This window comes from Amblyomma mixtum, chromosome 3 (assembly GCF_055824585.1).
Source record: "Amblyomma mixtum isolate Tamu chromosome 3, ASM5582458v1, whole genome shotgun sequence".
NCBI lineage: Eukaryota > Metazoa > Arthropoda > Arachnida > Ixodida > Ixodidae > Amblyomma > Amblyomma mixtum.
In genome coordinates, this window is record NC_143014.1 from 42,642,820 (window position 1) to 42,658,634 (window position 15,815).

At 44.7% G+C, this 15,815-nt stretch overlaps 1 protein-coding gene across 1 annotated transcript in view; it reads right to left on the minus strand.

Annotated features, from left to right (window-relative positions):
- LOC149349905 (uncharacterized) overlaps positions 1–11,401 on the minus strand; it is a 75,800-nt gene extending 64,399 nt beyond the window's left edge. The window contains exon 1 of the mRNA XM_089576835.1: positions 11,192–11,401. Coding sequence (XP_089432961.1) covers positions 11,192–11,351 — 160 coding nt within the window. The 5' untranslated portion in view covers positions 11,352–11,401. The remainder of the gene's footprint in view (positions 1–11,191) is intronic.
- Between the last annotated feature and the right edge of the window lie 4,414 nt (positions 11,402–15,815).

Here is a 15,815-nt window from a genome sequence, read left to right on the forward strand (position 1 = left end):
AAGGCCTAGGTTGCTCTTCCCGAGTAACCTCAAGGGACAAATCCTTGATTGAACTGCCACCTGCCAAGGTGGGCACTTTGCTACACACACACACACACACACGCATACATGCATGCACGCACACATACAGACACGCACACACACACGCACGCACGCGCATACACACGCCCACACACACACACATGGCAGGTTGCCCACGACTCCCGGTGGGCATATGTGCAGCCTAACACAAAGCAGCCTTCAGACAAACGAACAAACAACAGACAGACAGACAAAGACACACCAATACACAATAGCGAAATGCGGGGAATGCCCACTATAAGTACTATTGCACTGAAAGGATAAGCTAAACTCTATGGCTTTTGATATAGTACAGGAATGTATGGCACGCATCTCCGAAAAAGAGAAGAACTGACAATTCTTTCATAGAAATAATGTACGCAAAAAACCTCACAGGTGGGTGTAGCGCGTATATTGGAGCGTTTGCTGCTGTGTGTAAGTGCACGTCGCTTTATGCGCCATGCCACCTGCCACGCCGTCTCGCCGGTGTTTTAAACATTCGTACATCGCACTCAGTATGAGCTGAAGCACTTGAATTGTGGCAGGATGTCAGTTCTTGAAGCAGTTTGACCCCAGTGCTGCTAGAAATGTGTACACGCAGCTGTAGATGCAAAACAAAAAGTATACTGAATGTTTGCGCAGTTCGAGGGTTGTTTGTAAGGGCGCATTATTTTGATATAAAGCGAAACCGTCAGCTGGTTCACTGCGAACGCATTGCGACTCGTTTTGAGCGCGATGCACTGCGCAGTTGAACGCAGCAGCGTCTTGACAAGCTTCCATGTTCGGCGGGCGAGCCACCGCCTCCGGCGTTCTCGTCAAAACATAAACAGGCCGCGACGTTACGGACGCGCAGCATTATGGTGCGCTGTCAATGTCTCTGCGGCGGTCGGCGCTGACTCCGACGCCGTGAAACTGAGAAACGAGCCAAAAAGAGTTAACACTATAAAACCGGAAATTGCGTTCATAAATAAACACCGAATAAAGCCGGCCATATTTTCAAACGCCAGAAATCGAAACATCAAACCGTTGATTGTAACATAGTTTAAAATATTTATAACAATTCAGAAAGTTCGCGACACTCTCAGCATTTATTAGCCCACTATCAGACGCAAAACTCTTTGACATAAAGAACCCATATCCGCCGCCTAAAACCGCCTCTAAATGGTGAAACTGAGATTTTCTTTTCTCGAAAGTTCCTTATATAAATGCCCAAAGATTAGTGTTAAGAACGACACTAACATCATCGCCATATGCTACTTTACGCAACGAACAGACAAAACTCATGGGCTGAGTTTGTGTATAATCATGCTCACAAACTAAAATATTTTTTATGGTTCTTGAAAAAAAAAATTCCCGTAAATATCTTCGTATCACGAGATTAACGACGTGATCTTGCTTATTGTTGCCAATTAGCCTTTTCATTAGAGTGCATCGGAGCGTTTTAGCCTGCCGCTAGGAGTCAACTGCGCATGCGTGAATTTAAATTTCGGTTTATTCCCATGTGTCTTACATGAGGACATGGGAGAAAAAGCTGTTTTTATACAACTTGACCAGCTCCCTACCCCATAACAAGAGCATAGCATCGGTACATATTTTATTCAGAAAAGCGATAAGCACCTCTTCCACAGTAATTAAACAGAAATAAAAAGCCCACAATAACTGAGACGCGCATTCAGTAACACGCACACCAGTACAATATCAACGGAGCACGAACAAATAGAGAATACATACAGTCACCATTAGGCATGTGAGTATTTCTACAAATTATGAGAAAAAATAGGTTTAGAAAAAAACAGCCTAAGTAAGAAAAAATTCATCGTTGTAGTGACTATTGTACACATTTCTGCAGTGTAATTAGTAAACAAGGCACAAACCAGAATTCTGGATACCTTGTTTGATAATAATGAATATTGGTCCTTAAACACGCAAGGTGTGATAGTAAGCTTGTTTCTTGTTTTTATTGGCTCATGAACATTGTGCACAGGCGATATTTGTATAGACTGGGTAACGCTACCAAAGCAAACCTTTTCACCAAAAGGTCAGAAACGTACGTTGAAGGACTATTAAAATTATTTTAATCAGACTATTTTGAAGTTTCGCTAAGCTTGGACATATTCTTTTCGTTGTTGTTCCCCACACCAGAAAAAAAAAAAGACAGTATTGTATATGGGAAAGAAAAAGTGAATGATAGATAATAAGTCAAGTATAAGTAGTAATTGCCGGTTGCAGTACGTTAGACCAATTACACGTACGGACTTGGCTACGACGTGATCAATATGCTTGCCCCATAGCATCTTTTGCTGTAAAAAAATACGCATAGAGGTTTGATAGTATTTCCCATCTCATTGGCTGTGGTATTAAATATTGAGGGGCAACTGAAATCCAGTTGGTTCCCTTTCGCTTGAAAAATTACAGCCATAGCTTTTTCAGTATTAATGAATAATGCGTTGCTAGAAGCCCGGTCATGTAGTTTCTCTAATATGTCGTTTCCTTGCCGGAAGAGGTTCTTGCTGTTACCATCTGCAATAAAAAGACTTGTATCATCTGCGTAGACGACAAATTTTAAGGAGGAGTCCAGGCTGACGATATCGTTTATGAATATATTATAGAGATAAGGGCCTAAAATGCTTAGCGGTACTCCCAAGAAATTTCGTATTACAGAGGACGACTAGGCATTTAAAATCGCATACTGTTTTCTGTGACTAAGATATGAGTGAATAAAATTAAAAGCATTGCCACGTATGCCTAAACGCTTAGCTTTTGTAGAAGTAAACTTCTGTCGAGAGAGTCAAATGCTTTGCTGAAGTCGTCGAGAATTCCTGGTAGATAATGTTTTTATTCGATAGCGTTTGAGTTGAATTCATTCTGGTCGAGCAGAGCAAGTTCAGTGGAGCGTTATTTCCGGAAACTTTACTGCGAGTTTTGTTATCAACTTGGACTTATCTGTAACCGCACTAGTTGTGAAAGAACCACTTTCTCTAGGATTTTAGAAAAAAATTGGCAAGACCGATATTGGCCTCCAAATATTTAAGTTATCTATATAACCTTTCCTATATAAAACACACTTTTGTTATTTTCAATACCTCAGGGAAGAAACCGTTCACAAGACAAAGATTAACAGCGGCTGTTGATGACGTCTGCAACAGATTTTTCCGGGCGCACCTCGATGCCAGAAAAATTGCAGTATGTAGTGTTCTTAAAATGCATAACTGTCAAAACAACTTCTGCGTCGGTAAGTTGGTGCAAACATATCGTATGTTCACATTCCTTACTCACGTACGCGGAATGGCCTTGTAATACTAGGGGACAAATTAAATTCAAAAGGCGATCATTAAACGCTTCTGCCAATTTCTCTTCTCTTTCTCTTCTCATCTCTTAAAAACTTGGCTTTCAAGGAAGCACGGATCGATGAAGAGGATTGCGGCACGGTGCAAACCGGGGTCGCTTCATTGTGCCGAACCTGATACCATTACGATATGCCAGGAGGGATTGTTTCTGGCTTACCTGCTTACTGACAACTGGAAGGCCTTTTGCAGGAGTTTTCTGCACGACTCCACAACAATCTAACCAACCAAACAGCGATATAATGAAAGAGGAAACACAACGCCTTTATGAGCGGAAGAAATGCTGTGAAATAATTCTGAGCTATATGCATGCATGGAACAATGAATCTAATATAGCGTAGCTATGAAACAGAGCACCTAATAGATGAGAGAGTAGTTTGAGGGGTACGCGAATAGCACTTTTTCAAGACTGAATTGACTTGGAATAGTCTAGCTTTGCTACCGAATAGAATACGAAAGCGCGGTTAAAAAATGAAACGATTACGGATGGAATATTTGTGGGATTATTCGCTACTTCTGGAATATTTACACTAGAATATGCATGCGAAACAGTGAATCTCTATAGTGGGGACGAAACAAGTAAGTAATTAAAGCTTTAGCTGCCAAAAGACGCAATTGCAATCTCCACTAGGCGACACGCAACATGAACTCATGAACTCAGTGTATTAAACCTCTGACTGATGTCAAACGCATTGGAAAATTACCTTGTGCTACTGATAACGATAGAGAACAAACAATAGCGCCAAATGCCAAATATCAGTTGATGAGGGGTTTGAGGCATCACCTCCGATGTCGAGCTTACTGAATCTACCTGCCAATGGACTGCGTCGCGGCGCCTGACCCTCCTGCCCACACAGACCCACCGAGGCAGCATGCTGTGCAGCATCAGAGTGGGACCTGTTTCTGAAATCGCCGTCGAAATATCTACGGCGCGCCATATTCGAATTTTGTACTAATTAGTCAAGAACTATTCGAAAAGTTGAGAACATATTTGATTCGATTCGGATAATTTTGAACATGCACTATTTGATTTGTTCACCGAACATTCGATCCGCTATTCGAAAACTTCGAGCATTCACACACCTCTCGAGAAAACTCGTGGCATCACGCTGAGACTTTTTGCAGTGCTCACCGCAAAGAATGCAGGAGTTAGTATTAAAGCCCCTGGGCACATAAACATGCCATCTTAGTGTCCATTGCCATCAAAGGAAATAGAGGTCATTCTTGCTGACAAACGTTGTGCAGCGAACACTCGCTTTTGAATACGCCAAGCTTGCCATTATTTATGCTCAGCAAAATCTTGCAGTGGGACATGAGTAAAAAATCTTGTCAAGCAGAAGTGTTTCGCTTGTTGTTACCATTTATGGCAGTCACATATCATATTGTGACTTACTTATAGAGCTCGCTAATTAGACAAGCAAGGCGGCATAAGAAACCTTGTAAAAGAATGGCCTCACTGGAAGCAAGAAAAACTTCCGTGTCGCATATGCCTAACCTGCGTTCTCGAACGCAGTCCTGTTTACATCAACTAAGTGTTGCACACGCGATCTTTGGATCCTAAGAGATACCGGCTCCAGCATTGCTGTTTCACTTAAAACCGTGCACTAAGTCTTTCTGATGCGATAATAATGCCACAGATATCCAGAAACAACTCCAAGATGCCCGTCCACGCACTGAGTTCACCTCTACGTTGCCTCGCAGCAGTCTCTTAGCAAGCCTACGCACTTTAAAGAAAGGATGCTTCGCGAAGGTACTCGCTACCTTCGGAAATGGCGCCTACGTCGCAATCTTTGCGCACAGTTTGCAGAAAAAATACCGAAAACAGATTCAAGTATCACTGATCCTGTTGCTGTATTTGCGTAGTTTTTCATTCTTAATGCGGTAACAAGCACAACGCGAGGAAGAACATAAACACGTGCATAAAATAGCCGCGCATAGAAGCGTAACAAGTACGCCCAAGTGTGTAACGTTTTCATTAACAATATGGAAACCATGCGCAGGCTACACTGAAGCAGCAGTATATAGCACCACAGGGTGTCCGGATAGTAGTGCCTACTGTACTGCATTATCATGCGGCAATTAACGACATCAGGAACTACCGGTTTGAACTGGCACTTTCAGAGTGAAAGTCAAGAGGAAGAGGTTTAAAAAACTGCAAATTATGTTTTGTTGCAGCATCTTTGGAAAAGTCATGCCTATGGTATATCTAATCATACTGCTTACTCCCTGTAGGTGCGAAAATTCCCGAAAGCTATTTAATTTAATCTCCCAGGTTAACTTAAGAATATTAGTCATATCTCACTGCAAATATCTCGTTTTTGTGTCAGGCTTGCACGCATTACTAAATGCAATAACGAAAAAAAGTGCCCAGTGTCTACTTTTAGCTGCTCGGTTTTAGTATGAACAACAAAAAAGCGCGCACGACACCTTATCAGCAGTAGCGTATAATCCAGTTATCACGGGACCCGCTCATTTTACAACGTGTAGGTACTCCAGCATGTCGTGTATGATGAGTTCAAGCTCATTGCGCGAGGCAGCTGCGCGAATGTCTGATTTCAAGCAGACGTAAGTACTTGCACAAGAATATTGCACCAGAAACTGCATGATTCACTGTATACTGCGGAAGGTTTCCTTCAAGTTGTGCGTGCTTGTATGGTAAAGCTGCGCGCCTGACTGCACACAGCTAAACTGCAGCTGTGCGTCTAACTGCGATTGTACCCGTATGCTACTATGTATGCACTCTGCAAGTATATGCATGCCTACGTGCACACGCTTAACACTAGCACGTGAAACAATTGGCTCCCGAAAATACATGAAACTTGTAATATCTTGATTAGCAGTTTGTTATATTCTTCTATGAGCTATTTTTGTATAGTTTCAAATACGCATTATTTCTTTTCATTTTGCAAATAACCTATAAACTGGTAAAAAAAACAGCAACTTCCCTCTTTGTTCTGTGAGAAAAACTGCCTCGTAAAGCTGATATTGACCCCTGTCCTTTCTTACTGTCCTTTCCCCTCTTTTCATTCTCTTCCCAGCCACTTTATTTCCGCTAGCCGTAGCTCAGGTGCTTCAGGCTTCGATAGCAGATGCCGGTGTTAGTGCAAATCTTTTCCTTCCTTTTTATACTTCGTTTTAAAAAAAATCACTAAATCGAACGAATTTATCCTGTAGCGATCCAAAGTCAGGACTCAATTGCACTATAGTCGGGTACAGCTTAAGTCTACAGTGAAGTTCCGCCCACATTCAGGACCGCTGGACAGAGTTCTTCCACGAAAATAAGTAGTCCGTTGTTAAAACTCTTCTTTTTACGTAAACAAGAAGCTAATCACAAGAAAAAAATTATAAGGTCTAGAATTTTCATTCCCGCTTGTTTAATGAAGTGAAACATTAAAAAGCTGATTTTTTTTACTGCTGTGATTGGCCAGCGGAGTAATGCAGGACGCCGCGGACCATGGTCAAGTATTAACAAATGCTGTTTTCCTTAATTGCATCCTATTATAGTTAGCATCTGGCAGTACGTCCACTAGGAAAGCCGCCACAAACAACGCCACAGCCTGAGTGGCAAGGAAGTTGCTACGATAAAGTCTCAAAAAGCAGCACGGCTATCGCTTCCTAATCTATTAATTAATGCGGCCAGTAGGCGTATCAATTTTCTAGTCGCTAATAAAATGGCGGACTCATAGAAAAAAGAGAGGCATTGCAAACAAAATAAACTAAACATTACGGCAGAAATGTACTTGCTGACTGCATTTCAGTTCGACAGAGGTAAATGAAGGAAGAGGGAAGGGGAAATAAAGTTAGGTTCGAATATTATGGAGAAGGCTACTCGCGTCGTTTTGTAGAATAAATCCTTGAGCATACCAGAACCTTATTTTCTGGATGTAAATTAAAGTGCCGCAGGACAAAATGCTGCAGCAATGCTTCAAATTTTGTTTCCTTGAGCAGAAAATAGTTAACATGATTACATGTGCTGACGACCCATGGCGAGGGTTGTGCACTATATGTACACTTCAAAGAGAAAATAGTAAAAAGAAGGGAGTAACCTGTCCTCTAGCGCATTCCCTTTTATAAAAGGAAGTGCTCTAGAGGACAGGTTACTCCCTTTTTACACCCATATAGGCGTATCCTTGTTTAGAGTGTATGCACACGACCATCCAGTGCTTTTATATCACGAGTTTTGTTTACAAACAGTTTTTTAGAAATCGACTCTACGGAACGAAAGAGCATTGCATTTAAGTGTTTTTTTTATATAGGATGAAGTATTTATTTGCTGCCATCTTAATCGCGTATGTCTTTCTCAAAAAGAGTCGTTTTTCAAACAAACTTCATGGTACGAAGGATCATGACTCGTACTATGAGAGAGCTCTCATAGCTCGTACTATGAGAGAACATATTTATTTGACACTATTTGTTATTAGTGACATGCTTCTATTCGGAGGAAACTGCCAATTTGCCAGCTTAAAAAGATGATTTGCAACTTTCGCATTTAAATTAGTCTCCTATAGCACTGATGAGTTGGACCCTTTTCCTTATCCCCTTTTTTATTTTGATGCTGGCGTTTGAAAGAAAAAAAAAGAGACATCAGTTCCTAATTAGAGGCAAAAATTCTCACTCCTGGAAAAAAAAAAAAAGGTTTCGCGCATTAATACACAGAGACAGTTTTTATCGAGAATGCAAACAGGTTTCGCCACATGCGTATATATTTGTAATGTGTACGCGCACGCCAGCCCTAGGTTCATTACGTCGGTCAATAATATAACTAAAGCTGGATGTAATAAAAAACGACAACACTATAAATCGAGCAAAGAAAGAGTAATTTAAGGACAAACGGTACACCGCGCGATGTGCAGAGGAGAGACTAGACGCACGCAATCAGAAAAACATAGGAAATTTACATTCAAGCATTTCCATCCAGTTTGCCATCGGTGAATTTATATTCGAAAGCAATCCTGCATAAACAACGCTCACTTATATGAGCACAGACCTGTGTACAGGTGCTATAGAAGGCAATGAGGAAGGTACGCCGTGAAATATAATTTTTTTTTTGCGTTTAGTCTGTAGCTGCTTATTTTTTTAATAAGCCATATTTATGTTGTATAGGAGTGCACTAAATCAATACAAGCAACAACGGTAAATCTGGTAGACGAAACAAAGCAAGTAGTTGTAAACAATGTGGTTGGAAGCATCACCCGACCAAAAGTGCAGTGGGTGATTTAAAGAAACCACATGGAGCTTCATAAAGTAGTCTATTGACTGAGAATGCTCGTTGACACGAGCTCACGATGCGTGCTGCTGCTATAGAAGCGCTTGCATCGAACTGTATGCCTGGTACTTAATTTTAATATTCTATTCGCACTAGAAACAAACACGAAGGGTTTGGTTTGGTTTGGTTTATGGGGTTTAACGTCCCAAAGCGACTAAGGCTATGAGAGACGCCGTAGTGGAGGAACACGAAGGAGCGCCAGTATACTGTATTAGCCTATATAGGATCACGCCTCAGCCAATGTGCAATAAAAGACTCTCCAAAACAATTCTCGAAATGGGAATCACGGAGCTCAAAACACTCGCATACTTCGCTTTTCATTTCCTCTGTTACGAAACAAGTGTATAAAAAAAACGGTGTTGTAAACATCATTGCAGCTTAAGTGCGGTATAGCTCGTACATTTAATATCTGCATAAAATGCTGCTCATTCACAAAGTAGTAATAAGGCGGCTGGCAGTGGTTAACGCCGGATGAATTCTGTCTGTATACGTGGCAGGAAACAGTATTCAGGTCCAACGCAGCAACCTATACGCCAAGTACAATGTCATCTTGTGAACAGTCAGCTAAGAGCAAACGCTATGGCTGATATGAGCAATAGGAAGCTACAGGCTTCAGCTTTGAAGTCGTGTCAACAGTAAATAGGTACGCAGTTTCGTCGCATGGACGAAATTTTTTTTATATCAGCGTGTATACATGAATCGCTTGAACGCATAGAGTGAACCCGTTGTCATCACTACGATCGAAAAACGAGTCTCTTGCGGTATTATCTAAAAGTCGTTCGGACACTATGGAAATTTCATAGTTCACTAAATAATGATAGACTGCCAGCAAGATCGGTACTTATTCTTAAATATTCATCCGTGCCGGTGCAAACGCTGCAGCGCGCATGAAGTCGTTTCCTTTAGATGCGTGCGCTTTCCGGCCAAGTACAAACTACAACTGTGAACTGGAAACACGTCGCGGAATAAGAGCTGCCATCGGTTGTCTCCCATAACGCGATTGTTGTCCGAGGACGGTCTACCGTGTGGCGTCAAAGGCGTGTAAAATTTCTGGGGCCCTTTTCTTGGAAGATCTTATTTGGGCGGCGTAACTGGTTTTAAGCTTCAGCCAACTACTGTCGGTTCGCTTTGCCAGCAATGCTCCGCGGTATTGGGGAGCTGTATACAACGCGTCAGAAAGCCGATAAACTTTCCACACTTTCCAAGGTTGAAACGGACTTGAAAGAGAAGAGTGGCAGGGGGTAAAAAAAAAAAAAGAAAGCCACGCAAAACTCAGTGTCAGGAACGTTCAGCAAGTGCGGATGCTGGGTGGTAAGACAATCACGACCGCTTGAAAAGGCAATTGTCTTGTCACCGCTCGCAACGAACCTTGTGAAGCCGGAGTGTAAGTGGTGTAAATGCGCAAGGAAAACGCGCAAAGTCTTCACTAGTGCATTTTCTTCAACGCATATCGCGAAAAAAACCGCAATGAATATTTGCAGTCCCTCCAGACATGGATATCGATACTTGTCTAGCCTAAGGTTATGAAATGGTGAAATATTCCTCCGGTACCATGCCTTACAGGCTTCCGCCTTTCGTGACAACTGGTACAATCTCATCGGATTCTAACACTTGTTATGCGCTGCTCAAAGTATGGGAGTCGAGGGAAGAAATGTCAAAGCTGTGCAAGCCGCGCTCGTATCACTCCGTTTGTGCACAGCTTCACTTTACTTTCGTGCAGATTCACCAAAAGCCGCACAAAGGTTCTCGCCATAAGAAGCCGTTTCTTAGCCATATCCGAGGTTTTGCTTGCTTCTCGAACTGTATAGTCTTTTGAGCAAGTTCAAAAGGGAGGCGCGGGCATATCTCTTGACTACCAAGACACTGGTGCGATAATAGCTAGTTTCTTGTAAGTGGTGCTCTGAATCTAAGCCTTTAAATGAGAAACAGTCGAATGTTCTCAGTGAATGTATGCACCAATAAAGGAAGATGCAGAAAAACTGTAGCACAGTTTTTCTGCACAGTGTGCGCTGAGCTATCCTATATAGGAACAGCCGCGCATGGTTCTCGTTGGAGAAAGCCGACGGTCTTGCGACATCCGCTTCCTCCAGCGATATCTACGTGATCGGCCCGATAATAGAGATACGCAAGTTTATATAATTAACTACGTAGCGGAAACAATATTTGAAACTCGTAAACACATTGTACTCATCGATAATGCACGCTCGCGAGTAATGAACCGGCCTTCGTCACTGGACATTGACGCGCTTACATCTTCCGCGGGAAGCGCCTCATGCGCACATGCTTGAAACCGCACTAGAGAAATCGCGTTCAAACAGATCAGGATAAGGATTGAAACAGGAGCACGATTACCGTTACCGCCAGAGTGGTTCAGCGTCCTGAGAAGTAATGTATGGTTATTTCCGATGCGCATATGTTACTCCTCAGGCGGGCTGAACACTTCCGGCGGCAGTCTGCGTGCACCTGCTTCAGCAGCGGCGGGATAAGCCGAGGGCAGCGTGGCGGCCACGCGTGCACGTACCGGGCCTGACCCAGGGGTACCAGGGCGTGGGCTTGGCGAGCAGGCCTGGCTCCCAGCAGAGCAGCGGCGGCTGGCGTTTGGGCTCGCTGCGGCTCAGGATGCTCGAGATGGAAAACGGGTTGGCCGACTTGGCCGCTTTGGACTCCGTGGTGAGCGCCATGCCGCCGGCGGCTTCCTGGTTTCGAGCGGCCCGCAGCTGTGCCGGCGCCCTCGGGGCCTCGGGTCTCGGCGGCGGCGGCAGCGAGTAGCGCGCGCGCGGTGCGTTGGCCTGGCGTGGGCGATGTCGAGAGAGGCTCCGCCCAGCAGCTCCGCCCTCGTGGGAGGAGCTTCCCCTCTTCCGCGCTCTCACCGAGGAAAGCGGCTATTAATATTGATACAAATTGTGGGCACTACGGGCGAGGGTGGCATGTTTTGGAGGCGGCAGCCATTTGTCTCCGGCGGACGAGGCGCGCTTAATTGGCGACAAATTAACCTGGACTGTTCCGGGACCGGCGCGCGCGGCCGCAGATTCCTGCCGGGGATATTACTCGAAGAGGGGGAGTGGAGATGCCGTTGCAGCCAAATCCGATTAGCCCGGATTAGAGGCGGGGAAACGGCAGAAAATTGGATCGGAGGCTCACGAGCGCGCGCGCAGCCTTCATGCAAGCCAAATGAGCTGCGCCGCCACCGTGGCACGCAGCTGCGCCGCAACACGCTGCTGCGTCGACCCCGCGCAGCTGCCGCTTCGGGGCTGCGCGGCAAGCGGCGACGAGTTGGGCGGCAATTCTCGGGACAGCAGCGAGCCGCGTTGTCGACCGGTGTGAACGCGCGGCGCAGGTTATCGCTCGGCTGATTGGACGCCGGCAGAGCGCCGCCGCCCGGCTGATAGCGCTGCGGCGCCGCGTGTATCGTGCCCAGTTTCTCTTACGCTCCATTAGAAACCCGAGTGCGGAAGCGCAAAAGGGGGGCGGGGGCGCCCTAATTTGTCGTCGCACCGGAGAGCGCAGACAGGGGAAAATGCAGCCCCCCCCCCCCGCGAGCCAGCCGCTTTTTTTCGCCCCAACAAAAAGGGAGGAAAGCGACGAGAAAAGAGAGCGCGGTCGTCTCGCGCGGAAAAGCGCGCCGCTAACTGCGCGTGAGACGAGTAGCGAGCCCCGGTGAACGTTGCTCGCGGTGCGCGCGTGTTCGTTTTAAGCATGACGTGCAACTGTGAAAAACACCAGGCGCGCAATGGTTTTGGTGCGTGGTTGTGGAGGAGTGCTAACTTGGAGTAATCGGCCACGCTAGTTCACATTTGCTGTGAGCTGGGCCTGTGGCAGCGGCTACGACGATGATGGTAATTATATTGCCAACATCATAATAATATTGGTATTATAAATAATGAATAAATCAATGAATAAATGCTAATTAGAGTTTTCAGAAATAACCGGTCGTTATTGGTGCCAGAGCACCAATAACAAAACAGCTAAATGAAACAAATATACAACGACTATATTATAGAATACATGAAAATATCGACATCAACGGATAATAACAGTTTAAATTTCAGCGCAGGAGTGTAATCATATCGTCGTGAGCATGCATACAATTATGATATTTTCGGGAAGCGGTAACAAATTGGATCGGAATGGAAAAGTAACGGTGACGAAGAGTATGCATAGCACATTCGAACCAACGCTCTTAAATATGCTTAAGTATATTTAAAAACGTTGATCTCAACAGGTAGCGTATAATACAAGATAAGCATATAACAATACAAGATAGCATATAAGGTATTTTAAGCACAAAGGGCGTAGTAGCAGTTTAAGGCAGTTTACACACCCACAATACACCCACGCAAAAAAAGTACAATAATTTTCACACACAGAAAAATAATTAGGACAAGCAGTGCAACAGTCATAGCGATAGAAAAAAAAAACATGTCTATCAACAAAGCCTCTGCTTCAGACAAAGGCGTGACAGCGAATAGAAACATGAAAACAGCGAAAACAATACAAAATTAAAACTCATAAAAGAGACACAATAAACATATAAATAAATAAACAAACAAACATACAAACAAGCAAAAAGAAAGAAAGAAGGAAGGAAAGAAAGAAAGACAGGAAGAAAGAGAGACAGAAAGAAAGAACGAAAGAAAGAAAGAAAGAAAGAAAGAAAGAAAGAAAGAAAGAAAGAAAGAAAGAAAGACAGCGATAAAGTACACACTTTCATTTATTTCATTTATTTTTCCCTTAAAGGGCCACTGACCAGGGTCCGGACATTTTTGAAAAACAAGCCCACTGCATAGATGAGGCATCGAAGATAACCTCTGCAAAATACTAGAGCCATGCGCGCCCCGAAAAGCTGCGAAAATTCAAATCAAAGCCCGTTCGTTCTTTCCTTCCTTCAAAAACGGGCCCCGCCCACTACTCTGCACCCCGCTGACGTCAAGGGTGGCTACTTTCGCTAAAGGCACTCCATTGGTGCATCGTTCTGACTGACGGGAGAAGGTTGGGCGTAGCCTTGGCGTCGCGTCGTCTGCACAAGGCTTTCCGCAGCGCCTTCTGTTCTGGCTCATGCCTCCAAACCCGCATGAAGGAAAAAAAAAAAAAAACTGCGGAGGGAGCGTGCGGCGACAGCCTTGAACCCTTGCCATAAAAAGTAAAAAATAGTAAAACTGAGGGAGTTGGTTCGCCCCCCCCTCCCCCCCCGCCGTGATCACGTCACGAGAAGCTCTGCGTGCGCGCTCCCTTCTCAGTTTCTTTTCTTCTATGCGAGCCCCCCAAAACAAGGTTTTAATTAGTAGTGCAGCAGAGCCTTTCCCTCGCTCGTCCACTTGAGCGCTCCGCATAGACACCGCTTATCCTCCATGCATCTTGCGTACGCCCTGACTCCAATGAACGACATGGGCTTCGGAGCGGAGAAAAGACACAAACACACAGAACACAAACACACATGAAGAAAAGCAAACGGGCGGTTGCCGGGTCCGCACTTCGCCGTGTGTTTCGAACAGAAACGACTTCCGCCCATCCGCTCGTGAAACGGTGGGGAGGCCTAAAAAAAAAAAAATGAAAAGGTGGCTCGCTAACTGGGAATGACAAACAGATGTATGAAAGGGTGCGCTCGCTAACAAGTCTAGGTGGTCGAGCCGATCGCGCCTCTCGATCGTTCAGTGTGCGGAGAAAATGCGACGACGCTGTTTCAGCCCCAGCAGCAAAAACCAAGAAAAGAATTCTATTGAAGGCGGGGCCATGACGTAGCCCCGTGACGCACTCCACAGACACCACGCCTCCGGCTTACGTCGGAGAAGGAAGGGGTGATTTTGCCTTGCCGAGCCTACTCGACGAGGAGCGGGAGAGAAGAATTTCGAGGAGGGAATGGAAGGAGAGGAGGCTCGCTGAAAGAGAGGTAGAGAGTGTCTGCTGAGCTGGGGTGGTCCGTGGCCCTTTAAAGGCCCGAGGACATTACATAAGGGGGGAGAAAACTCAAGATTTGTACTAACAAGACAAGAACACTACAAAGAAGGAAAAAAAATTAACAGTGAAAAGGAATAAAAATGTACAGCAGGTAAGGGGCGTCGAAAAGGTTATACAATATGTAAGAAGTAAAAAATAATTGAACACATGAGTAAACAAAGGCTAAGGAATGAAAAAAAGCAAGGACACTTGTCTGTATCAAGCACAACATATAATTGAAAAGATTGCTCTCACGAAAAATGGTCCTTTAGTATTTCACGGAATGATTTGCGATTAGTGCATGATGCAATGGTGTTTGGCAGGGCATTCCATAGAGCTATTGCGTGCGGAAAAAAAGAAGAACTGAGTGCTAACGTGCGACACATGAAAGGCAGCTAAAGAATTGCACTTCTTCGTTTGAAAACAAGAATAAAAAGCCGTGGAAAATGTTAAGACGTTCAGAGCATGCATTGTACGAGGACTGTAGTCTGCCAATGGAAAAATTTCGACTGTGCAAGGCATCAATCGTGGAGTGGCAATTTGACCGGACAGTTTTGTTCGGTACGCGAATGGTGACAGGCCTCAGTAGGTCATCGTATACGAAATATCACCATGCACAAGTTTGGAAAAGAAGAGGAGGTCTACCCGGAACCGCCGACACCACCAAGTGGGAATAGTTGCCAGAAAATACATGTGAATGCTCGTGCCAGCCTTCAGGTTACGGACACGTTGCGTGCAGATAGACGGGAACTTATTCTGATCCCTTTCAATATGGTCACTGTTCGACTTGCGCGTTCCACTCCAAACAGTTGACCCGTGTTCGAGAAGAGGCAGGCAGAGAGATGTGTACAACTTTAAAAGGGATAGACACCTAGGAAATCGCTGGAAAGGCAGCAAATTTCTCCAAGGCACCGAAGAGCATGCCGAGTAATCTGCTAGACGTGGGTCGAGAACGTCAGAGAAGAATCGAAAAGCACTCTCAAATCGCGCGTTTTGGCACTCTCTACAAAATTGTGCTTCCGATCTTGTAAGGATACAAGATTTGCTGAGTTTTGCGCTATAGGAGACCACTTTCGGTTTCACCGCATTCAAAATTAGGCTGTTAATGAGGCACCACCGAATGAGTGAAAAATGTAAGCCTGGAGAGCGTTGCAGTCGCCAACTTTTCGCACCTTCTTAAATATTTTTATGTGATCCGCATGCAGCAACGA